This window comes from Scyliorhinus torazame, chromosome 13 (genome assembly GCF_047496885.1).
Source record: "Scyliorhinus torazame isolate Kashiwa2021f chromosome 13, sScyTor2.1, whole genome shotgun sequence".
In the NCBI taxonomy this organism is placed as follows: domain Eukaryota; kingdom Metazoa; phylum Chordata; class Chondrichthyes; order Carcharhiniformes; family Scyliorhinidae; genus Scyliorhinus; species Scyliorhinus torazame.
In genome coordinates this window covers 74,075,297-74,099,596 of record NC_092719.1, presented here as the reverse complement: position 1 = coordinate 74,099,596, position 24,300 = coordinate 74,075,297, and the positions used below count along the sequence as shown (strand labels likewise).

At 50.6% G+C, this 24,300-nt stretch overlaps 1 protein-coding gene across 1 annotated transcript; it reads right to left on the bottom strand.

Moving 5' to 3' along the window:
• Window positions 1-8,122: 8,122 nt before the first annotated feature.
• On the bottom strand, window positions 8,123-21,983 carry spx (spexin hormone). The gene is made up of 6 exons (XM_072471774.1): window positions 21,529-21,983; window positions 21,132-21,212; window positions 20,940-20,997; window positions 20,063-20,125; window positions 19,879-19,965; window positions 8,123-8,519 (listed from the first exon to the last, which is right to left on the bottom strand). The coding sequence occupies exons 1-6, from the start codon at window positions 21,532-21,534 to the stop codon at window positions 8,449-8,451; spliced, it is 366 nt and encodes a 121-aa protein (XP_072327875.1). The 5' UTR covers window positions 21,535-21,983; the 3' UTR covers window positions 8,123-8,448.
• Between the last annotated feature and the right edge of the window lie 2,317 nt (window positions 21,984-24,300).

Genomic DNA, 24,300 nt, shown 5'->3' with positions numbered 1-24,300 from the left:
AGGGCCAGTAGGACAGTCTTCCAGACCATTCCGTTCTCCCTCTCTACCTGACCGTTCCCCAGGGAGTTGTAACTGGTCGTCCTGCTCGAGGCGATGCCCTTGCTGAGCAGGAATTGACGCTGTTCGGCGCTCATGAAGGAGGACCCCCTATCGCTATGGATGTAGGCGGGGTAAAGATGGTGCAGAGGGCTTTAATGACTGTGGCCGCGGTCATGTTGGGGCACGGGATGGCAAAAGGAAAATGGGAGTATTCGTCAACCACGTTTAGGAAGTACGTGTTGCGATCGGTGGAGGGGAGGGGGCCTTTGAAGTCCAGACTGAGGCGCTCAAAGGGCCTTTATCAGGTGCGCTCTATCTGGCCTGAAAAAGTGCGGCTTGCACTCTGCGCAGATTTGGCAGTTCCTGGTGGCTGTTCGGACCTCATCCACAGAGTAGGGAAGATTGCAGGTCTTCACGAAGTGGTAGAACCGAGTGACCCCCGGGTGGCAGAGGTCCTTGTGGAGGGTTCGGAGATGGTCCACTTGTGCGTTGGCACATGTGCCACGGGGATAGGGCATCAGACGGCTCATTCAGCTTTCCGGGACGATACAAGATCTCATATGTGGAGAGTTCTTTCCTCCACCGCAAGATCGTGTCGTTCTTGATCTTGCCCCGCTGAGCATTATCGAACATGAAGGCTACCGACCGTTGGTCAGTGAGGAGAGTGAATCGCCTCCCGGCCAGGTAATGCCTCCAATGCCGCACAGCTTCAACTATGGCCTGGGCTTCCTTTTCCACTGAGAAGTGGCGGATCTCTGAAGCATGGAGGGTATGGGAGAAAAAGGACACGGGTCTGCCCGCTTGGTTGAGAGTGGCCGGCAGAGCTACGTCGGATGCGTCGCTCTCGACTTGGAAGGGGAGGGACTCGTCGATTGCGTGCATCGTGGCCTTTGCGATATCCGCTTTGATGCGGCTGAAGGCCTGGCGGGCCTTTGTCGACATGGGGAAGGTAGTGGACTGAATTAGCGGGCAGGCCTTGTCTGCGTAGTTGGGGACCCACTGGGCATAATAAGAGAAAAAGCCCATGCAACATTTCAGGGCTTTGGAACAGTGAGGGAGGGGGAACTCCATAAGGGGGCGCATGCGTTCACGGTCGGGGCCTATCACTCCATTACACACTACGTAGCCAAGGATGGCTAGACGGTCGGTGCTAAACACACATTTTTCCCTGTTGTAGGTGAGGTTCAAGACGTTAGCGGTCTGGAGGTATTTGCGGAGGTTGGCGTCGTGGTCCTGTTGGTCATGGCTGCAGGTGGTGACGTTGTCGAGGTATGGGAACATGGCCCGTAAACCGTGCTGGTCAACCATTCGGTCCATCTCCCGTTGGAAGACCGAGACTCCGTTAGTGACGCCGAATGGAACCCTTAAAAAGTGGTAGAGCCGCCCGTCTGCTTCGAAGGCTGTACTTGCGGTCGCTCAGGCGGATGGGGAGCTGGTGATATGCAGACTTCAGGTCCACGGTGGAAAAGACCTTGTACTGTGCAATCCGATTGACCATGTTGGATATGCGGGGGAGAGGGTACGCATCCAGCTGCGTGTACCTATTGATGGTTTGACTATGGTCTATGACCATCCTCTGCTTCTCCCCGGTCTTTACGACGACCACCTGAGCTCTCCAGGGACTATTGCTGGCCTGGATTATGCCTTCCTTCAGCAGCCGCTGGACTTCTGACCGGATAAATGTTCGGTCCTGGGCGCTGTACTGTCTGCTCCTAGTGGCGACAGGTTTGCAATCCGGGGTGAGGTTCGCAAACAGGGAAGGTGGTTCAATCTTGAGGGTCGTGAGGCCGCAGATAATAAGTGGGGGTATAGGGCCGCCGAATTGGAACGTTAAACTCTGAAGGTTACACTGAAAATCTAACCCCAGGAGAGTGGGAGCGCAGAGGTGGGGAAGGACATACAGTCGGTAATTCTTAAACTCTCCCCTGCACCATTAGGTTCGCGATTCAGAACCCTTTGATTTCTACGGAATGGGAATCCGCTGCCAGAAAAATCTTTTGGGTACTCGGGTGGATTGAAAGAAAACAGTGTCTTACCGTATCCGGATGGATAAAACTTTCCGTGCTCCCAGAGTCGATCAGGCATGGTGTTTCGCACCCGTTAACCACCACCGTTGTCGTTGCCGTTTGGAGCGTCTGGGGCCGCGACTGGTCCAGGGTCACCAAAGCCAGTTGCGGTTGCTGCATCGGGGCGTTTTCTGCCGTTGGGGACGTTCATGTTGGGGTCCTTGGCTGCCAGCCACGATGGCGGCGTCCACGGATCACACGCGGTTGGGGGAAGACAAAATGGTGGCGCCCATGAATCCCACGTGGCCGGCGAAGCACAAGATGGCGGCGCCCATCCCCCCTGCATGGAGTCCGGGACCCAAAATGGCGGCACCCGTTGGCCACACAGGGATCGTTGGGAGGGTTGAGTCTGTGGTCCCAGTTCTCCCCCGGAGATTGCGGCAACCCCCCGGGACTGGCACACCGCTGAATAGTGCCCCTTCGTGCCGCAACTTTTACAGATGGCCGAGCGGGCCGGGCAGCGCTGCAGGGGTGTTTCGATTGCCCGCAAAGGTAGCAGTGGGGCCCCTCCCGGGTGGTCTGGTGCTCTGGCCGCGCGCAGGCTTGTGGCGGGATGGGGGGTGCCGGGGAGTCGGTCGCGGCGGGGGTCCACGGAGCCCAAGGGGCTACCGTGCGGTCGGGGGCATAAGCGCGGGCATTCTGCGATGCCACATCGAGCGAGGCCGCAAGGGCCCGTGCCTCCGTGAGCTCCAGTGAGTCTCTTTCCAGCAGTCGCTGGCGAATTTGGGATGAGGTCATACCTGCTACGAAAGCATCCCGGATTAGGAGTTCCGTATATTCGTTAGCCGTCAACGGTGAGCAGTTGCAGCTCCTTCCCAGTATTAGCAGTGCGCTGTAGACCTCGTCCAGCGATTCCCGGGGACTTGCCGTCTCATCGCGAGTTGGTGGCGTGCGTAGACCTGATTGACGGGCCGAATGTAGATCCCTCTCAGCATGGTGAGCACCGTCAGGAAATCCTCCGCGTCTTCCATGAGCGTGTAGATTTCCGAACTCACCCTGGAATGCAGGACCTGCATTTTCTGGTCTTCTGTAGGTCTGCTGGGGGCCATTCGGAGGTATCCCTCAAAACACGCTAGCCAGTGTTTAAAAGTGGCCGCTGAATTTGCCGCGTGGGGGCTGATTCGCAGACACTCCGGGGCGTTCCGGAACTCCATAGTCCTTTAAAGTGTGTGTAAAAAGTTGTAGCACAATCAATCACTAACGAGGCGAGAAGAGATGAAGTCAATCGATGGCTTTATTACGCAGACTTGTTCCCCAGCAGCTCGGTTACAGAATGCAGCTGCTGGGAGAACCCGGGTTCTTATACTCCGCCTTACTGGGTGGAGCCAGTAGGCGGCAGATCCATTCAGGACCCAGTGTCTGTCCACCAATAGCCTCTCGGCATCACTGGGTACCGTAATATCCCTAATACATACCACCACACTACCCCTGCTCTTGACACCACCTTGTCCTGCAGCCCCTGGGGCAGCAGGTGAGGAAAGGACGGTACCTGCTTTCAGACAACTTCCCTCACCTGCAAATACCGGAATCCATTCCCAGCAAGCAACTCAAACTCCTTCACCAACCCTTCCAAGCTCGAGAAGTTGCCCCCAATGAATAGATCCCCAAACCGCTCAATCCCTATCCGTTGCCACCCCCAGAACGCTCCATCCAAACTCAAGAGTTTGCAAGAGACTGCCTCCATCCGCTCCCATACCGACCCCTCCCCACTACCCACTTCCTCACCATGGCTATATTTGTCACTCAATAGTAATTCATTAAATTTGGTTGGTGGAACCACCCCCCTCCACCCACCGGACCCCGTTCCAGTAGCCCCTCCTTCACCTGCAGGGCCTTACTCACCCAAACAAACCCCAAACTCAGCGCATTCACCCTCCTAATAAAAGCCTTGGGGGCAAAGATTGGAAGATTCTGGATCACACCACTCTAAACAACAACCCTCTCAGCCGCTTCTTCGCCCACCTGCTTAAATCGCTTTTCCCCATATTCAATTTATATCCTGAAAACCGCCCAAATCTCTCCAATATGCCCATAATTCCCCCAATACCTTCCAAAGGGTTTGAAATGTAGAGCAGCAGATTGTCCGCATACAGCGAGGCCTTATGCGCCCCCCCCCCCCCCCCCCCCCCCCCGAGTACTATCCACTGCCAGTCCCTTGACACTCTCAGCGCAATTGCCTATGGCTCTGTACCAAAGCAAAGAGCTATGGGGATAGTGGACATCCCTGCCTCTTCCGCTGATGCAGCGTGAAATATTCCGAACTCACCCAGTTCATTTACACACTCGCTACCGGTGCCCAGTACAACAGCCGGACCCAATCCACAAACCCCTGCCCAAACTCACACAGAATTATAAAAATCCCCAAACACCCCATTCACCCCACCGTGTCCAGGACCGTGTTTACTTCCCCCCACCATCCTTCACCTTTCCAATCTCCCTCACTGCCTCCTGCTTCCTCAATTGATGTGTCAACATCCTACCCGCCTTTTCCTCATATTCATAGAGTTCCTTTAGTTCTCCTCCACTACCCTACCGCCTTACCGGTTCAGCCCAAATTCCATCTTGAGTTTCTGCCGCTCCCTCAACAACCCCATTTCCTGAGCCTCTGCCACTGCTCCCCACTTCAAAAGCTACCTGTTTATTTATCAAGACCGCTACCCCCCCCCATCTTCAAATCCATTCCTGAGTGAAATACCTGCCCTATCCACCATTTCCTGAGCCTAGCCTGGTCCCCATCTTTCAGGTGCGTTTCCTGTAAAATACCACACCCGTCTGTAGGCTCCTCAGATGCGCGAACACGTGAGCCCTCTTGACTGGCCCATTCAGCCCTCTCACATTCCATGTATCAGCCTGGTCGGGGAGCACCTTGCCGCCACCTCCTCCTCCCGGCCAATCAGCCCACGTCCCGCACCCCCTCAGACCGCCCTCGGATGTCCACCATTGTCAACCCTATTCATACCACATTCAAAAGCCCCTTCCCCGTCAACAGTTCCCCCACCCCCACAAAACAACAATCCCAACCCCGTCCACACTCTAACCAACTGTTCACCCCCCCCCCCCCCCCCCACTGCGCCTTCCATGAACTAGCCCGCCCAGCAAGTCTGGCAGCCCCCGCCCATGGCGCCTAGCATCCTATCCCCCACTGATTCCCCTCCACCCCGCTCAAACCCCTGGTGCAAACAACAACACCAACATTCAAAAACCCAAAACAAAGAAAAGAGCAACCACCCATCTCCCACAGAAAAACACAGGACAAAGGCCCCAAAGATAAAAGAACACCTCCTCCAAAGTTCAATGTACTTCATCTTCTGCCAGTCCATTGTCCCTCAAAAAGTCCATCGCTTCCTCCAGCGTCCCAAAGTAAAATTCTCAGCTATTGTTGGTCACCCAGAGGCAAGCCGGGTCCAGTATCCCAAATTTCACCCCCTTCTTAAAGAGGGCAGCCTTCACTTTATTAAAGCCCGCTCTACTCTTGGCCAGCTCCGCACTCAGGTCCTCGTATGGTCGGAGTTCACTGCCCTCCCAGGCACATCGCCTTGTCTGCCTGGCCCACCTCAGGATCCGCTCCTTGTCCAGAAACCGGTGCGACCACTCCACCATCGCCCTCGGCGGCTCGTTACTCTGCGGCTTCCTCAGCAAAGCCTTGTGCGCCCAGTCCACCTCCAGGAGCCAATAAAAGACGCCCTCCCCCAGCAACTTCTCGAACATCTTGGCCATATACGAGACAGCATCTGCTCCTTCACTGCACTCCGGCAGCCCCACGATCCTCAGTTTCTGTCTCCGGGACCGGTTGCCCAGATCTTCCTCCTTCTCCTGAAGCCGCTATTGGGTTTCTCTCATCACCCCCATCTCAGCTGCCAATGAGGTAAGCTGCTCTTCATGCTCCCCCACCGTAACCTCCACCTTCTGGATCACCTGGCTTTGCGACTCCAACTTCATCTCTACATGGCGATCCCCACTTAATCGGATCCACCATCCTGCCCAGGTCCTCCAGAGTTTCCTTTCTCTGCTGGGTGAACTCCTCGTTCAAGAAGTCCACCAGCTGCTCCATAGACCACTGAGATGGTAGGGTAGAGCCGGTCCCTTACCCTCCGCCGTCTTCCCCTATGCCGCAGGCAATATTTCTCGCTCCAACAGCTCCTTTCGCCGAAAACCACTTCTGGTCCATGAATTCATCCACTGGTGGAGCAAACTCTTCTTCCACCCCTCCTGTACCTTTTTCCATTAAAAAGTCTACCCGTGAACCGGGGAAAAGGTCCAAAAACACCGCCACTCATACCTTAGCCGCCACGAAAGTCCCCAGTTAAATCAATATTGCTGTTACTAAGCATACATGCAGAAACCATTTGGTTTATCTACTATTAAGTCCAAGCACAGGACTTTAAGACTTGAACTGGATAACTAGTTTATATTACAAGATTCACAGATGTAACTCACAACTGTGCAATAAGTGTCATGAAATATTGAAGCTGTTGCGTTTATTATGAATAATGTCAATGTTAATTGCATGTTTCACAGTTATGTCTGTTGTTAAGAGTATTTGATCATTTTTTATGGGCATCAATAGGTGCTTCTCGAGATTGTTATGTTCGCGTTCCATTGGAGCGATATGGGCACATAGTCTAACACTCTAATGTAGATCCAAGGGCCTTATATCTGCCCTTTCTGGTCAATGAGGGGCTGGTTTAGCACACTGGGCTAAATCGCTGGCTTTGAAAGCAGGCCAAGGCAGGCCAGCAGCACGGTTCAATTCCCGTACCAGCCTCCCCGAACAGGTGCCGGAATGTGGCGACTAGGGGCTTTACACAGTAACTTCATTTGAAGCCTCCTTGTGACAATAAGCGATTTTCATTTCATTTTCATGTACAGGATTCAATGTCTAACTCAAACAAGGACAGAGGAGCTGGCCAACCAACACTTAAAAATAATTACCTAACTTCCTGAAAGTACTCCTCTCTCAGCCAACAACAAAAACAGATGATTTGCCATTTAACTCGTGTGCCCTTTTTCCTGTGTCCTAGAAGTGTTCACGCTTCTAATAACGGCAGCAACTGCAAAAGGCTTTTGCAACAAAAGAAAGAGGGTGGGTGGGAATACAAAGTTGAGGCCACAATCAGATCAGCTATGATCTTATTGAATGGCAGAGCAGGCTCGAGGGGCTGAGTAGAATTCCTATAGTGTAGAACAAGGGCATTCAGCCCATTGAGGTTGCACCAACCCTCTGAAAGGGTATCCTACTTAGGCCCACTTATCCCACCCTATACCCGCAACCCCAGGACCCCATCTAACTTGCACATCTTTGGACACTAAGGGGCAATTTAGCATAGCCAATCCAACTAACTCGCACATCTTTGGACTGTGGGAGGAAACCGGAGCACCCAGGGGAAACCCATGCAGACACTGAGGGAAAGTGCAAACTCCACAGTCACCCAAGGCTGGAATTGAATCCGGGTCCCAGGCACTGTGAAGCAACGGTGCTAACCACTGTGTCATGAGTAGAATGGTCTATTCCTGCTCCAGTTTCAAATGTTCATATGTATTATCTTGAGTTCATGAAAGGATTAAATGAAATGAAATGAAATGAAAATCGCTTATTGTCACAAGTAGGCTTCAATGAAGTTACTGTGAAAAGCCCCTAGTCGCCACATTCCGGCGCCTGTTCGGGGAGGCTGTTACGGGAATTGAACCGTGCTGCTGGCCTGCCTTGGTCTGCTTTCAAAACCAGCGATTTAGCCCTGTGCTAAACAGCTGATGTAAACTTGCAGTTTTAGCCTAAGGACACATGTTACACAGCAAAGAGAGTTGTGAAGTTAGTTTGTCAGTGAGGAAACGTGCCAAAAAATAGGTTGTTCTAAAAGCTACCCGTACACGTATTTTAGTTTTTGTACTGCAGCTGTATCACAATGGTAGTCTGTGTGTACGTTGTCAGGTTTTCTTTATTGTACAAAACCATGTTCCATATTTTGACCAATGATTTGTGTCATTTGAAACAGTATTAAAAATGCTGATCACCTGAGGAGGAACCAAGTCATTTATTTTTTCTATTTTGAGTCCAGATACTACATTCAAATTTAAGTAAATTTGAACTGGAAATGTAATTTTGAAAGTCCTAATACTCAACAGCAAAGATTAGCATTCAGGAAGCTAAAGGACTTTTAATTCATTAAATAATTCTACATTTCAAACAGGTTATGAAAAGGATATAATGCATTCCCATGTACAATATAATCAATAACTTACAAACATACTTCTGTGTAACCACTTGCTACAGAGTCACATTGCACATAGATGAAATCTAGTCGGTGGCTGGAGGAATCCAGGTTTGTAGAAGTGAGTCAAAAGTTTAGAAGAGTAATTTTCTCCAATTTGGGTTTCCTTGCCAAAAATACGGCTGTGCACTTTCCTCATTCTCACCTGTAATTTAAAAAAATTACGTATAAATAACAATTTATATGAGTCAGCGTTCAACTCAATTAGCACAGGCAAAGTAAGGTGCCAATTCTAATTTAACATACCTGAAGGCCTCATGCCTCCAACTTTATCCCCTAACCACCATCCCATGATCCTCTCATTGGCTGTCCGTCCTCACATTTCTTCCCTCTCGCAACTGGGAAGTAAACAGTATCCTTGTTGCTTAATTGAATGATCTTGACCTTGACTTTGTCAAACAGAATTTTATCACCATCTCCGAAACCTTGAATATTCTTGATTGCTAGTTATAAAAGATTTTTTTTAATTAATCCCGTAAAATAATAAATTGCTGTGATTACAAGAGGTGTGGCATAGTGGTACTGTCACTAGACTAGTAAACCGGAGACCCAGAGTAATGCTCTGGGGACCCAGATTCAAATGCTGCCATTGTAGATGGCGAAATTTGATTTCAATAAAAAATCTGGAATTAAAAATCTAATGATGACCATGAAACCAATGTCGATTGTCATAAAAACCCATCTGGTTCACTAATGTTCTTACCTAGTTTGGCCTACATGTGACTCCAGTCCCCACAGAAATGTGATTGACTGTTAACCGCCCCCTAAAGGGCAATTAGGGATGGGCAATAAATGCTGGCAGAGCCTGCGAACCCCATGTCCCATGCCGGATAAAAACATTATTTTAGTAAAGATATAACATACGTATTCGCAATAGAGCAAATGAAGTAAAGCAAATTGGGGATGGGAAAGACTGCACATTAAAGTCTGGAATAGTACAGCATTGAAGGAGGGTATGGACTGCTTCTTCTAATGAGAAAATCAGTCAATCCATTCACTGGCTCCTTCTCCATATCCCAACATCTTTTTTCCTCCCTTTTCCCTTTTTAAAAGTAGCTGTTGAACCCATATCTTTAACCCAATTAAACGTTTTCTGTACCCTCTCCACAGCTGTCACCATCCTTTCCAATGTGTTACACGCAGAATTGGGCACAATCTCCAGCTGGGGCTAAAATAGTGCTCTATTCAGAATTAGCATAATTTCCAGGTTTTTGTAATCTGCCTCTATAATAAAGCCCAAGGTCCCATATGCTTTTACCAACTGCATTGTTAGCCCATCCTACTCCAGTCAGAGAATTGTGCGCACACAGTCCCAGCTCTCTGTTCTTCCATCTCCCTTAAAATGGTGCCATTTAAGTAGCATCGCCTTTCCTCAATCTTCCTATCAACATGCATCACTTCATATGTCTCTTCATTGAATTTCATCCTTGAGGTACCATGTCATGTAAGTACAGTGGTTAAGTAGGCATATGGTACAGTTGCCTTTATTAGTCGAGGCATAGAGATTAAGAGCAGGGAGGTTATGCTGGAACTATTTAAAAAGTTGGTTAGGCCACAGCTAGAATAATGTGTGTAGTTCTGGAATCCACATTACAGGAAGGATGTGATAGCGCTTGAAAGGGTCCAGAGGGGATTTACCAGGGTGTTGCCTGGGCTGGAACGTTTTAGTTATGAAGAGGTATTGGATAGACAGGGGTTGTTTTCCTTGGAGCAGAGGAGACTGAGGGGTACATGATTGAGATGTATAAAATTTTGAGGGGCATAGATAGAGTAGACAGGAAGAAACATTTTTCCATGGTGGAGGGACCAATGACCATCGTGCATAGATTACAGGTAAGGGGCAGGAGGTTTAGAGGGGATGAGAAGAAAATCTTTTTCAGCCAGAGGGTGGTGGGAGTTTGCCTGAATGGGTGGTGGAGGCAGAGAATCTCAGAACATTTAAGAAGTATTTAGATGTGCACTTGTGATCCCAAGGTTTGCAAGGTGGACCAAGTGCTGGAAAATGGGGTTAGAATAGGTAGGTGGTTGTTTTTGATTAGCGCAGACCCGATGGGCTGAATGGCCTTTTCTGTGCTCTGTGACTCTGATTCCACTCGCATGTCAGTGTCCTCTTGTAGACTTTGACTATATATAAATACTACACATACGATCCTGAGGGGTATTGACAGGGTGGGTGTGGAGAGGATATTCCCTCTTGTGGGAGAATCTAGAACTAGTGAGTCACTGTTTAGAAATAAGGGATAACACATTTAAGATGGAGCTGAAGAGGACATTTTTCTCCCAGACAGTCGTGAGTCTCTGGAACTCTCGTCCTCAAAAGGCAGTGGAAGCCAAGACTTTGAATATTTTTAAGGCAGAGGTAGATAAATTCTTGATTAACAAATGGGTGAAAGGTTATCGCGGGTTAGGCAGGATGGTGGGGTTATGGTTACAATTAGATCAGCCATGATCTTACTGAATGACACAGCAGGCTTGAAGGGCCGAATGGCCTTCTCCTGCTCCTATTTCGGATATTGGTATTCTCACATCTTACTATTTTCTGTACTTTAAGTTTCAGGTTATCTATAAATTTTGAAACACTATGGGCGTGATTCTCCAGTGGCTGACGCCAAAATCACAAATCGTGATTGGGCGGAGAATTGGTTGCCAAAATCACGGCAGGCGGCGATTAAACACCAAATCGCAATTCTCCGTCCCCTCGACAGCAGCATCAATGCATTCCGGAACACACGTACAGTAAATACCGTTTGCATGTCATTAGCTGCTCCGACCCCGTGTTCTCCGGAGGCCTCTCCGATTCTTCTCTTCCAGCCTCGGGGCCGAGCTCCCGACGGCGAGGTTCACTTGTACTTTAAAAAATTGTGAAACCGGCCTCGTGGCTGAGGAGGGAGAGAGAGAGGAGGTACGACACAACAGCGACTGTGGGCTGCCAGGCCAAACTCTGGCCGGGTTGGGGCGGCGCTGCAGGGCCGGGGTAGGTGGGGGGAGATGGAGGAACAGTGTCCAGTCATGGACCACTAGTACCGCAGCCTGTAAAGCAGCCATTTTGCTGCGCACCCCACTGACCACCCATCTTGGTCCCTGGTTCTGCAGAGTGACACCGGCCGTATGGGTCCCCGACTCCCCCACCCCACCGTCCATCATACCCCTCCACCCGACCGCCACCCGCTGGTGGCCCACTCAGGGCAACGGCCACAGTAGCCAGTCGACTGTACCCCTGGCATCAGGGAAGGGCGCCAGGGCCAGAGGCCCCCATGGTGCCGGGCATCGACAGAGCCAGGGATGGGAGGGGGGGGACACACACACATAAGGGTAGAATCCGCAGTGCCAACTGGGGCCATCGTGTAGGCTGTTGGACCTGTTTGGGCTCGGGGATACGCACCATGTTAACATATCGACCTTTCACCCCCTGCAGACAATGGATATAGGAATTTAACCAGCAATGGTGGCTTTCCTGCTGTCGCTGCAGCCCTGGGGGATGCCCTGTGGCTGTATGAGCGGATGCTGCTCGAGGAGGAGGAAGCTGCAGCAACAGAGCGGGCAATAGTGGAGCGTGCTGCAGCAGAGCGTGCTGCAGAGGAACAGGCGGCAGCCACCCAGGATGGAGAGCCAGCTGCCCAACAGGCCGAGGAGGAAGAGGTGCCTGTGGTAGTACCAGGTATTGCGGTACCCGAGAGGCTGATGACCATTGGTTAGACCCAGGAGTCTACCATTGGCGGTATTACGTAGCTCCACACTGAAGGCGGAGTATAAGAGACGGTGCCGTCCCAGCAGCCTTCACTTTCTGTATCGAAGCTGCTGGGGAACAGGTTCTAGTAGATTAAAGCCTTCAGTTATGAAATCATTTCGTCTTGAGTGCAATTGATTGCGCATCAGTGCCAAGGAGGTGCTGCATGAGACCCTGTGTGTATGGGCAGCGGCCGTCATTGGAGGACCTGACGGAACAGTCATGCTGTCGAAGACTCCGGCTGAGCAGAGAGAGAGCGCAACATATCTGCCAGATGATAGCACACCTGGCACCGCAGGGGTATGCGGGAGGACACCTGCTCCCAGTGGCCGTCAAGGTGACGGTTGTCCTGAGGCTTTACGCCACGGGATCCTTCCAGGCACCGAGTGGGCACCTGTATGGGATCAGTCCTCGGTGCACAGGTGCTCCGTGCCATCATGGAGGCCCGATATGTTCAGGCAGCTCAATACATCCAATTCAATGTGGACCGAGCCCACCAGGATGCCTGATCAGTGGGGTTCGCCGCTTTCGGCAAGATGCCCCCGGTCCAGGGGGTGATCGAAGGGATGCATGTCCCCCTACGAGCATCTGCAGATGACAGGCCGTTCTATACAAACTGAAAGTCCACTCGATGAATGTGCAGCTCATATGTGGCCATCGGCTGTGCATCATGCACGTCTGTGCCCGATACCTGGGCAGTGTGCACGACACCTTCATCCTGGCACACTTGTCGATTCTGGACATATTCGAGATGCCCCCCTGGCTGGGAGGGTTGGCTCCTGGGTGACAGGAGTTATCCACTGCGGCCGTGGCTGATGACAGCGATCCGGAGGCCACAGACCGATGCGGAGACCCGCTATAATGACTCCCATTCAGCGACCAGGGGTGTGATCGTGCGGTGCTTCGGCCTCCTGAAGATGCAGTTCAGGTGCCTGGTCCGCTCTGGAGGGGCCCTCCAGTATGATTCCGAGAGGGTCGCCTGCAACATGGCGGCCTGCTGCGTCCTCCACAACATCACGCAGCAGAAGATTGATGTGCTGGAGGAGGAACACCAGGCCTCGTCCGATAAGGAGGATGCGGGGGAAGGGGAGGATGGGCAGGACTTGGATCCCAGGCAAGCACGGAAGGTCACACGACGTGTGTGCCAGGGCCAACATGCACGGGACGCTCTGATTACCTCCAGATTCACCAACTAGGGAGACTTGCCAGGGGCACAGACACTGCATCCCCCCCCACCCCCCCCCCCCCCCCCCACCCCCGGCCATCCCCCCCACCTACAACTCCCTCCGTGATACATACCTGCCGCACTATGGCGTTATGGGCAGTAACAGTGGGTATGGTCCATGGGACAGAGGATGATGACAACCTGCTCTGCGATGAGCTCTGGTGCTCCTCATCGTATGACAACATCTGACTCCTGCTCAAGGTAACATTTTCCACCGTCCACCTGGGTGGTCCCAGTGTGCGAGCTGGCCATTCCATCACACGGTCCCATCGGACCCCTGGGGTGACGGTGGTGGGGATGGTTGGGGGTGGGAGGGTGGGGAGCACAGGCCACCCACAATGAGCGCCCATTTTCCCCTCACTCTCTCTGACCAGCCAAGACCAGCTCACGCCTCACACCCATCTGACAGAGCACCGAGGCAGTTTGTAACAGTGGTAACAGGTGTTTAATGTGCACAAATATATACATATACGTGCCCTAGCCCCATAACTAAACTGTGCCCTGCACCCGTGCCAACTTAACTGGTATCTAATTTTCTGACCGAACATTATGTCCAGGTTTGTCTCCAGACAGTACAGCAGGAATGGAGGTGGCCTGCTGTGACTCCCGCCCTACGACCTGGGTCCCCATTGGCTGGCGTCTTCTGGGGCGACCAGGACTGGATGGGCCCGGCTGCCCAAGGTGGTGTGGTGCCACCCTGTTCTGCCCACTGCCCAGCAGATGCACCAGGGTCAGGAGGGGGTGGGAGTCCGAGGTCCTGCGGAGTTCTGGCACGTCCCCTGCAGGAGTCACTGGCATGGGCCCCATCACCTCCCCCTCCCTCAGGGTGTCCAATGGCTCCCAGGCTACTCCATGGGACAGGTCTGTGAGCGCAGGTTTTCGACAGGCTGATCCATAGCCCCCAATGCCTCCACCGCGGATGCCACCCGTGCGGTGTTGGCCTGGGTGGCACGCATGGTCGGCATCAGCTCCTGCTGCTGAACACGGTTGGACTCCTTCAACTGCGCCTGCAGGTGCTGGATGCTCACCGGCATCCCCTCATGTGGCCCCTGGCTCTGCGAATGCATCTCCACAATCGATGGGACCGTCCGTTCCAGAAGCCCAAAATCTGTCTGGACGGCAGCTAGTTCCTGGTGTCGGCCTGCCCTCCGACCATCCGCCCCCTCAGGTGTTCCTACCTCCACCCGCTGTACCAGATCAGCTGTGTGGTGCGCACCAGTTAATATCCCAGGAGCCTCTTCACTAAAGTGCCCAACAGAGGTGAGTGTCCCTGGGATGGGGGAGGGTGTTGGAGACAGCTGTGACGGAACATCAGTGCCATCCTCAGACCCGAGCCCGGGGGTCTCCTGAGTCTTGGGAGGAGGGCTGCAATCTAAGCTGCTTTCGTCACTGCTCTGCTCTGGGGCGGGCTCCGGCTGTGGCACTGGCTGGGGGCAGGCGATGCCAGATGGACCCACCCCATCTCCAGCAACTCCTGCTAGACACAAAGCAAGATGCTTGATTAGACCACGTGGTGGAGGTGAGCATGTGGGTGGGGGGTGGTGAGGGTGGGGGTGGTGTAGGGTGCGGGGGTGGGCGTGGTGTAGGGTGAAGGTGGTGTAGGATTGGGGCGGTGTGGGGGGGTTGACACATGTGGCATGGGGAACCGCAACTAAGCGGGGTCTCACTTTCTTGCTCACGGCCGAACCCCACCTCGGCGACTTTCGTTTCATCTGGGCCGCCGACCACATCCAGGGCGCTCTGCTCTGCCACGGTTAGAGGCCACAGGTCCGGCGGACCCCTTCCTGTCTTCTCCCGCTCCCAGCGATTGTGCGCGGCCTTCTCCTGTGGGGGTTGGGGGGGGGGAAACAGAAAATGCCAGTGTTAGTCCGGCGCATGCATCCCAGGGGGTGGGTAGCTGGTGGCCTCAGTGGCCAGGGCACCCAGCCATGGCAGCTGATATGGGTGCCGGCATGTGGTGCGGGGGGGGTGTCAGGTTATGGGTGTGTGGGACAGGGGTTAGTGCCAGGGGCACAGTGCTGCCCACTCATCCTGGCCGCCCTGAGCAGGTTGTACAGTTTTATTTGGCACTGCTGGCCAGTCTGGATAATGTTGCCCATGGTCCTGGCCGCCTCTGCCACCTGCGCCCAGTCACAGCGAATGGAGTCGGCGGGCTAGCAGACTCCTTCCCGGGCCGGGGTACAGGGTCATCCACCTCGCCGCCACCACGTCCAAGAGAGTCTCCAGCTCAGCGTCGGTGAATCTTGTGGCCGTGCGTCTTGCTGCCATCTTGTTGGCTGGGATGGTGTGTGTGGGGAGTGAAGTATTTATTTACAGCTGCAGCTTGTCAGCCTCCTGACTGTCAATCGTGAATCTGGCACCGTTTCCAATTGAAACCGATTGTGTTCCACGTGGTGCCGGTCTTAGCCCCTTGACTTAGTGGAATCAGTCCAGGTGCAGCGGCTGTTTTGCTGTCATGGAACTCCACAAATTCTGCGTCGGCGTCAACACTTAGTCTCAGAAACGGAGAATCCCATCCTGCCACCGCACTGGAAAAGGTCAGTGCTGCTGACGTAATCAATGAGCTCCAGAACAGGAAGTTGGCACCCACTCTGCCAATAGGCGCATGCATAGTGCCACTGACATCATCATTTTTTTTTTTTTTATAAATGTTTTATTGAAAATTTTTTCCCAAACAACAATTTTTCCCCTCTTACAAAGCAAACGCAACAATAACAATACAGAAATTTTAAACAATACACAAGTAACAAAACCCCTTTATCTTTGACCTAAACTAACCCCCCCCCCTCCCCCCCATCCCCCTGGGTTGCTGCTGCTGGTCATCTGTCTTCCCTCTAACGTTCCCCTAGGTAGTCGAGAAATGGCTGCCACCGCCTGGTGAACCCTTGAGCCGATCCTCTCAGGGCAAACTTTATCTGCTCCAGTTTAATGAACCCCGCCATATCATTTACCCAGGCCTCCAGTCCGGGGGGTTTCGCCTCCTTCCACATGAGTAGGATCCTGCGCCGGGCTACTAGGGACGCAAAGGCCACAACGTCGGCCTCTTTCGCCTCCTGCACTCCCGGCTCTTCCGCAACTCCAAATAGAGCTAACCCCCAGCCTGGTTTGACCCGGGCCTTCACCACCCGCGAAATCACTCCCGTCACTCCCTTCCAATACCCTTCCAGTGCCGGGCATGCCCAAAACATATGTGCGTGGTTTGCCGGGCTCCCACCACACCTCCCACATTTGTCCTCCACTCCAAAGAACCTGCTCAATCTTGCTCCCGTTATGTGTGCTCTATGCAGCACCTTAAATTGAATCAGGCTAAGCCTGGCGCATGAGGAAGAGGAATTTACCCTGCTTAGGGCATCAACCCACATACCCTCCTCTATCTCCTCCCCTAGTTCTTCTTCCCACTTTCCTTTTAGTTCGCCCACCGACTCCTCCCCCTCTTCCCTCATCTCTCGGTAAATCTCTGACACCTTGCCCTCTCCGACCCACACCCCTGAAAGCACCCTGTCCTGTATCCCCTGTGTCGGGAGAATAGGAAATTCCCTCACCTGTTGTCTAGTAAATGCCCTCACCTGCATATATCTCAAGAAATTTCCCCGGGGCAACTTATACTTTTCCTCCAATGCTCCCAAGCTCGCAAAAGTCCCATCTATAAATAAATCTCCCACCCTCCTAATTCCCAACTGGAACCAGCTCTGAAATCCTCCATCCATTCTTCCTGGGGCGAACCTATGGTTGTTCCTGATTGGGGACCCCACCAGGGCTCCCCGCACCCCTCTCTGTCGCCTCCACTGTCCCCAGATATTCAATGTTGCCGCCACCACCGGGTTCGTGGTAAATCTTTTAGGTGAGATCGGTAGCGGCGCCGTCACCAGCGCCTCTAAACTCGTCCCTTTACAGGACTTTCTCTCCAGTCTTTCCCACGCCGCTCCCTCACCCTCCATCATCCATTTACGTATCATTGCCACATTGGCGGCCCAATAGTAATCGCCCAAGTTCGGTAGTGCCAATCCTCCTCTGTCCCTACTACGCTGAAGGAACCCCCTCCTTACTCTCGGAACTTTCCCTGCCCACACGAAGCTCGTGATGCTCCTGTCTATTTTATTAAAAAAGGTCTGAGTGATTAGTATAGGGAGACATTGAAATACAAATAAGAACCTCGGGAGGACCATCATCTTAATTGCTTGCACCCTGCCCGCCAGCGATAGAGGCTGCATGTCCCACCTCTTGAAGTCCTCCTCCATTTGTTCTACCAACCGTGTCAGATTAAGTCTGTGCAAGGTTCCCCAACTCCTAGCGATCTGAATCCCCAGGTATCGGAAGTTTCTTTCCACTTTCCTTAGAGGCAAGCCTTCTATCTCTCTACTCTGGTCCCCTGGATGTATCACAAATAATTCACTCTTCCCCATGTTTAGCCTATACCCCGAGAAATCCCCGAACCCCCTCAAAATTCGCATAACCTCTATCATTCCCCCCGCTGGGTCCGACACGTATAACAATAGGTCATCCGCATATAATGAGACTCGGTGTTCTTCTCCCCCTCTAATCACCCCTCTCCATTTCCTGGAGTCTCTCAACGCCATGGCCAGAGGTTCAATTGCCTACTGACATCATCATTGTGCACCCGTTGGACGCTCGCCACACACTTGTTGATGCTGCTGGTGACCCCACTTGCAACTGTGCTCACCACTTCACCCACTGCCCCCACCCCTCAGCACGTCTGTGAAAACTGGAATCTTTAAACACGGTGAAAACAACCCACATTTTATCGATGGTGCTCTTGTTTAAATATCTTTACATTGCTCAAAATTACAAATGGTCCTTTTCTTTGATGCAGGCAGCTACCAATGCCATTGCTGGCAGTGATGACACAGGGATTGCACATCTGATGAATGCGGCCCCTGTATTACACTGGCAGCAAATGCAGCCGGTTTGTAATTGTGCCCTATACTCCCAAATCAAAGTGATTCATTTATATCTAAACAACAGCGGTCCCAGTACTGAACCACGGGGAACATATGAAAGTGTAACACTGGAGGACTATCGGCAGTGGAGGGACAAAATCTCAGTATGAGTCACCACCTCTCTGTATTTTAGGGAAACCCTCCAAATCAACTAAACATGGATCTCCACTTGTAGGGAATGCTGGGTCGAGATAAGAATCGCAACCTTTAGGGCAATTCTCCAGATCCATCTGGGAGTGTGGAATGGATGAATATACTCCACAGTTTCACACGGTCTTAGTTGGGTCTTTTGTTGACGTACAGACCTATTTCTATCAGAAATTCTATTGGCGCATGGAGGCACAGTGGTTGGCACTGCTGCCTCACCGTGCCAGGGACCTGGGTTCAATTCTGGCCTGGGTGATGTGTGGAGCTTGCACTTTCTTTCTGCGTCTGCGTGGGTATCCTCCGGTGCTCCAGTTTCCACCTGCAGTCCAAAGATGTGCAGGTTAGGTGGATTGGCAATGCTAAATTACCCTTAGTGTCCAAGGATGTACAGGCTAGGTTATGGGGATAGGACGGGGGATTTGGCATAGGTAGGATGCTCTTTCAGTGGGTCGGTGCAGACTCGATGGGCCAAATGGCCTCCTTCTGCACTGTATGGATTCTATGGTTCTATGATTCTAATTCACATATTGAAGTTCAGGAGTAATTCTAAATCATAGCACATCATTAAGTGAACATTAAATACACTCCGCTACAAACATTGACTTAAACTTGATCCCATTTGGCTGATCACTGCAGTGAGTCTCTAACTAAATTAATTTCATAAAGAGCAGAATATGGGATTATTTCAGTATCAGATTTGATGACTTAATTTAGAATTTATAACTCTCGTAGGGACACCGTAACGAACTGGACTGTGATTAAACAGAATCAGGCTTTGTTACGATACGGAAACTCTCCAGGAATGAATCTCCCTAGAAGAGGTTGGCTAGCATAGTACAGGAGTCCGAAAAGACGTGCTTGTTAGGTGAATTGGACATTCTGAATTCTCCCTCTGTGTACCTGAACAGACAACAGAGTGTGGCGACTAGGGGATTTTCACAGTAACTTCATTGCAGTGTTAATAAGAATCTTTTATTATTGTCACAAGCAGGCTTACATTAACACTGCAGTGAAGTAACTGTGAAAAGCCCCTACTCGCTACACTCCGGCGCCTGTTCGAGTACACTGAGAGAGAATTCAGAATGTCCAATTCATCTAACACGCATGTCTTTCGGGACTTGAGGGAGGAAACCGGAGCACCCGGAGGAAACCCACACACACAGGGAGAACGTGCAGACTCTGTACAGACAGTGAGCCAAGCCAGGAATCGAACCCAGGTCCCTGGTGCTGTGAAGCAACAGTGCTAACCACTGTGCTACCTTGCTGCCCGTGTAAGCCTACTTGTGACACTAATAAGATGATCATTATTATCAGATGACACAATCCAGTGAATTACCGACTGGTCTTGCCTCACCTCTCCCTGCTATGTTCATATATCCAACAGTTTTGTAATTGGTGATAATCCATTATACAAATGAACTTGTAGGTCATTTGCAGAAACACTTGCCTTCTTCTTGTGCCCGTCTGCTGGACGCCAGGAGCATAGCCGTTGCTTCTGAGAGGGTTAATGGGTTGGTGTTTTGGCTTCTGGTTCCTGATGAAAAACAAGAACGATTATGCACTTGCAGGATTGAAAGGATAGTGAGCCGCGTCACTGCATTGCCAACGTGAACAAACACCAATTCTCTTACCAATATCTATTTTTTCAAAGAGGTCTCCATCATTTCCATCGTCCGCAATGAAACGACGTCCCTCTGGAAGAATAATTGAAGGCAAGTGTGAAATGAAATTCCATGTTCTCATTCCCTGGTGTGTCTCTACAAACTCACAAGTGGGACTCTGGCTGGGATATTGGCAGCGAAAAAAAAGCAGTGGGTTCTGTGATTTGTGAAAGCTTCTACTACAGCCACGAGTTTAGACTGGGTAATTGCTACAGGGAAACGTGAAGACTTGGCTCTCCCTGTTACCCGACGCCCACACCCACCGCTTCCTTCCCCCTTTCCCATTCAGTGAAGATAAGTGCAACTCGAGTCTTGAATTCTTATAGCGCCTTTCCGGCCCCAAACCACTTCACAGTCAATGAATTACGTTCCAACTGTGGTCAGGGACGTAGTCCCAATTTGTACTCGGCAGCCACCCCCCCACCCCCAAAAGTGACCTAAAATCAATGGTTGCTTACAGGAAGTTGATAAGGATTTATTGTAAATAAGTGCGTGTGCAGGGTAGAGTTAATAAACTGCACATTCCCATTTATCAGGTATTCTGGAAACAATGTGATCACCTCACCTAATTGCATAAACCAAAACCATCGATTCTGACGCCCTCTGACTAATGTGCAGCATTATTCAATATGAAGCAGTTATTTAGAACGATGCAATCGCTCAATTACCCAGGTCGTTATAAATACGTTCCTGTTCATCTCTTTAGATCTCATCTCGCCGTCTATCCTTAGGGTAGAAATCAGGAACAAATGGAAACATCCCAATCCCCGTTTAACTAATATTGACGAGTAAAGCACCGCCTGGTGTGCTGGACACTGAGCCGGGGTGAAGTGTTAGGTTAACTTACGTGCGCCTTTTAAGTATAACATCGCCTGGGGTGTCCAGTTCCGTCTCTGGAAGCGATCCTAACCAAACAGGAAGCAGAAGCTTTGTCAGCAATATTTTCTGGCTTTTAATTTTTTTTTGCAGAGACTGGAATATGAAATGTGAAGGTGAGAACGAACTGATTTGCAATGACTCTTAACAATCAGCTCTGTACCTGTGGGGCGCTCCTGGACTGCACGAAGACTGAAGAGAGGAGGAATAGCAAGAGTACATCAGCTGTGATAGTCCCCAGACCCTGCACAAGAAAAGGGGGGGAGGGGAGGAATAAAGCTTAGTAAACACCACATTACTTTCCACACTGTTCTATCAAAATAATTTTAAAGAACGTCTCTTTTTTGACTTAACTACGAAAAACGTTTTTTTTAAAGTACAGTCTAAATAAACTATTCTTCAGTCACGAACTGCTCCAACTTCCTGTGGTGGGGCCATCAGATGTACATGTTCTCTCCAGATCCTCGCTATCCAAGTAGAGAATCATTCTCGCCGGTTTAAATGAATCCCACCCCTCACGAACACTGAATCACACAGACCACACAGAAAAGCTCACTCACCTTCATCTCTTGCTCCTCAGTCTCACTTTGCGGGTCTTGCTAGCAGGCTGGAGTTTCCCAGTGGTGTGTGTGTGTGTTGTGTGTGTCTGCTCTCTGGTCCAGGGCTTTGCACCGTTTTAAATGATCTCTGAGAAGTCCCTCTGGCTGGGCGGCTGGTTCGAAAGGGGCCAGGTGTCAGTCTTGGAGACGGGGCAAGTTGATGCCACAAGGTTGATGCAGGTGGAGAGGAAGCTGCAGGACTTCGGGGACTGATGGACACCCAGCGGATTTCGCAGAGGCTAAAACCCCATGAGCAGGATTCAATGTCAGCAGTGACGTTTCCACCTCCTCCCTCCCAGAGTCAGTGCTTTGTCTAATGAGCTACAGTCCCAAGAAAGCTTGGAAAAATGAACAACTGCATTGACAGGACATCTCAGAAAAAAGTTAACGATTATGCGACTGTACAGAATCACTTGTTACAACAATACTTTCTGTGACGCAAATAACTCTCAAGCTATGAAACTATTTGAAGTTTAGCTGATTTTAACCCCCCTTTTCCATGTTGAATTTTATTGCAACAACGTTGTAAATTAAACCATTGGTAAAATAGTATCATTTCGAAATCTTTTTTAACCCTGTTTTTTTATTGCCATGTTATGTTCAAGAATCGGCAGTCTTTTCATGTCAAGGTGTGGGTCTTGGTCTCCAGGCTTAATTTCGGGTTGAATGTGATTAAAACTAATGTAGTATTGGGTATAACGTGAAGCTTCAAGCCGATTTATGTGAAGAGGTGTTTGTGAGTCACTATTGAAATGGGTATAGGAGAAGACCGAGATACAGTAACAGCCACAATTCAGGAGGGTGTGAGGTTTAGGGTAAGTGAGGGTTCAGTATTTCTGACGATAAATGCACTCAGTTATATTATGTGAGCAAATGTATTGAGAAAGGCAGAGAAAGACAAAGATAATTCATTGTTCCAAGCCTTCTACTGATCCAGTTTCTGTCTTTTGTCAATCCAACTTATTGAACTGGTTAATGCTTTGGCATTCCTCAAATCACTTTCAGATATGTTTTTTAAAAAATTAATTATTTGACATCAAATCAATGGGAGTGTCAGGCAGCTGGATTGAACTTCCTTCAACGGGAAGTCTGGCAGCATCCAGAGTTTCACTGTGAACCCCCCCCCCCCCCCCCCCCCGACCAAGTAATGTCACTTCTAAATATTGATTGAGGTGCACTGTTAATGCAAAAAAAAAAACTGCATTTGTAAATGTGGGCTTTCTTCATGTTCCAGCTCTAAAAATATATAACGCATAAAATATATACTGTAATCAAATGGAGTGGTCAAATAGTATAACCTGGGAAAGGGAATTTTCAACAGTTTATGAATCTCAAGGAAGACATAACCGGGTCACTACTGAAGTTTATTATGTCTGCATCTCTGGGTTTGAACAACAAATGGAAAATGTTTACCACTCCTGTGTGACTGACCAGACCAGACCATGGAACACGTCCCACTCATAAATATGAGGGAGGTTTTACAGTGATACACACTGCCACTCCTGACGTAATAACCTGGCTTGATCACCTTGATGTATAATTATAGTTATTACTCTGGACCCAGCCATGTGAAAGAAGAAGTTTGAAAAATACATATTTGGCATTCTTATCATACTCCAAAATTGATAAAGAACAAGTGACGAGGTAATAAAGATGATGATGATAAAGGGCCTGAAGGTATATGACATTGACTGTTTCAATGTTGTTTTATATCACGCCCAACATTCAGATTATTCCTCTCTATATGTAAATATATAAGCTGTATGGCTTCAGCTAATGGACTAATAGCATTAATTCTGCAGGGGCAGCTGGTATCTCTGAACAGAGACATACCGACCTGGAGCAAAAGACTGAAAAAGCTGCTGCTGTGCCAAGCAGAGGGAAAGACTGTTTTTGCATTAACCACCAAGCAGAATGCTGTAAGCAAGGCAGGACAGGCAAATGGTGACTTCCGGTGGTCACCATAGAGTGAGTGGTTGCACATTTGGTGGCTCCTGGTCAAGGCACATTTCTTTGCTCAAAGGGTACTTGAGAGCAAAGGGTACAAGAGTGCCTGGGGAAGGTTACACTCCTCTGGTGTGGTTGGTGGATGGACCTGTGGACAAGGAGTGGTGCAAGGAAGATAGGGCAGCTGGAGCAGGAGAGTCTTCATGGTGCGCCACAGGAAAAGATGGCAGATGACAAGGGGGCTGCGCTGCCTGCCCAGTGGTCACCGGAACATTTGGTTGAGTTCCTGAATAATAACTTTCAACAACAGAGGAAAGGGGTCCTAGAAGACCTAACCAAGGTGAAGGAACCGCTGAGATTGAGCGAGTGGAGCAGAGACTGGAGTCCCGGGGTCAGACGATCCAGAAAGTGGAGGAGGTGGTGGGGAAGCACAAGGAACAGTTGACCCCATTGGTGGCAGAGGTGGATTGATGTGGGAGACCCAGAAGAGGCTGGGGGAGAAGGTGGAGGATCTGGCGAATCACTCCAGGAGGCAAAATCTAAGGATTGGTGGGATGCCTGAAGGTATCGAAGATGCGGAGGATGCTATGTATGTGGCAAGGATGCTGGAGAAATTGGTGGGGGTGGGGGCCTTCATCCATCCCCTGGAGGTGAACCAAGTGCACAGGGCGCCGAGGAAGAGGCCGCAGGTGGGCGAGCCATCAATGGCCACTGGTGGTGCGGTTGCATCGCTTTCTGGACAAGGAGAAGATACTTTGATGGGTGAGGCAGACCAAGAAATGTACC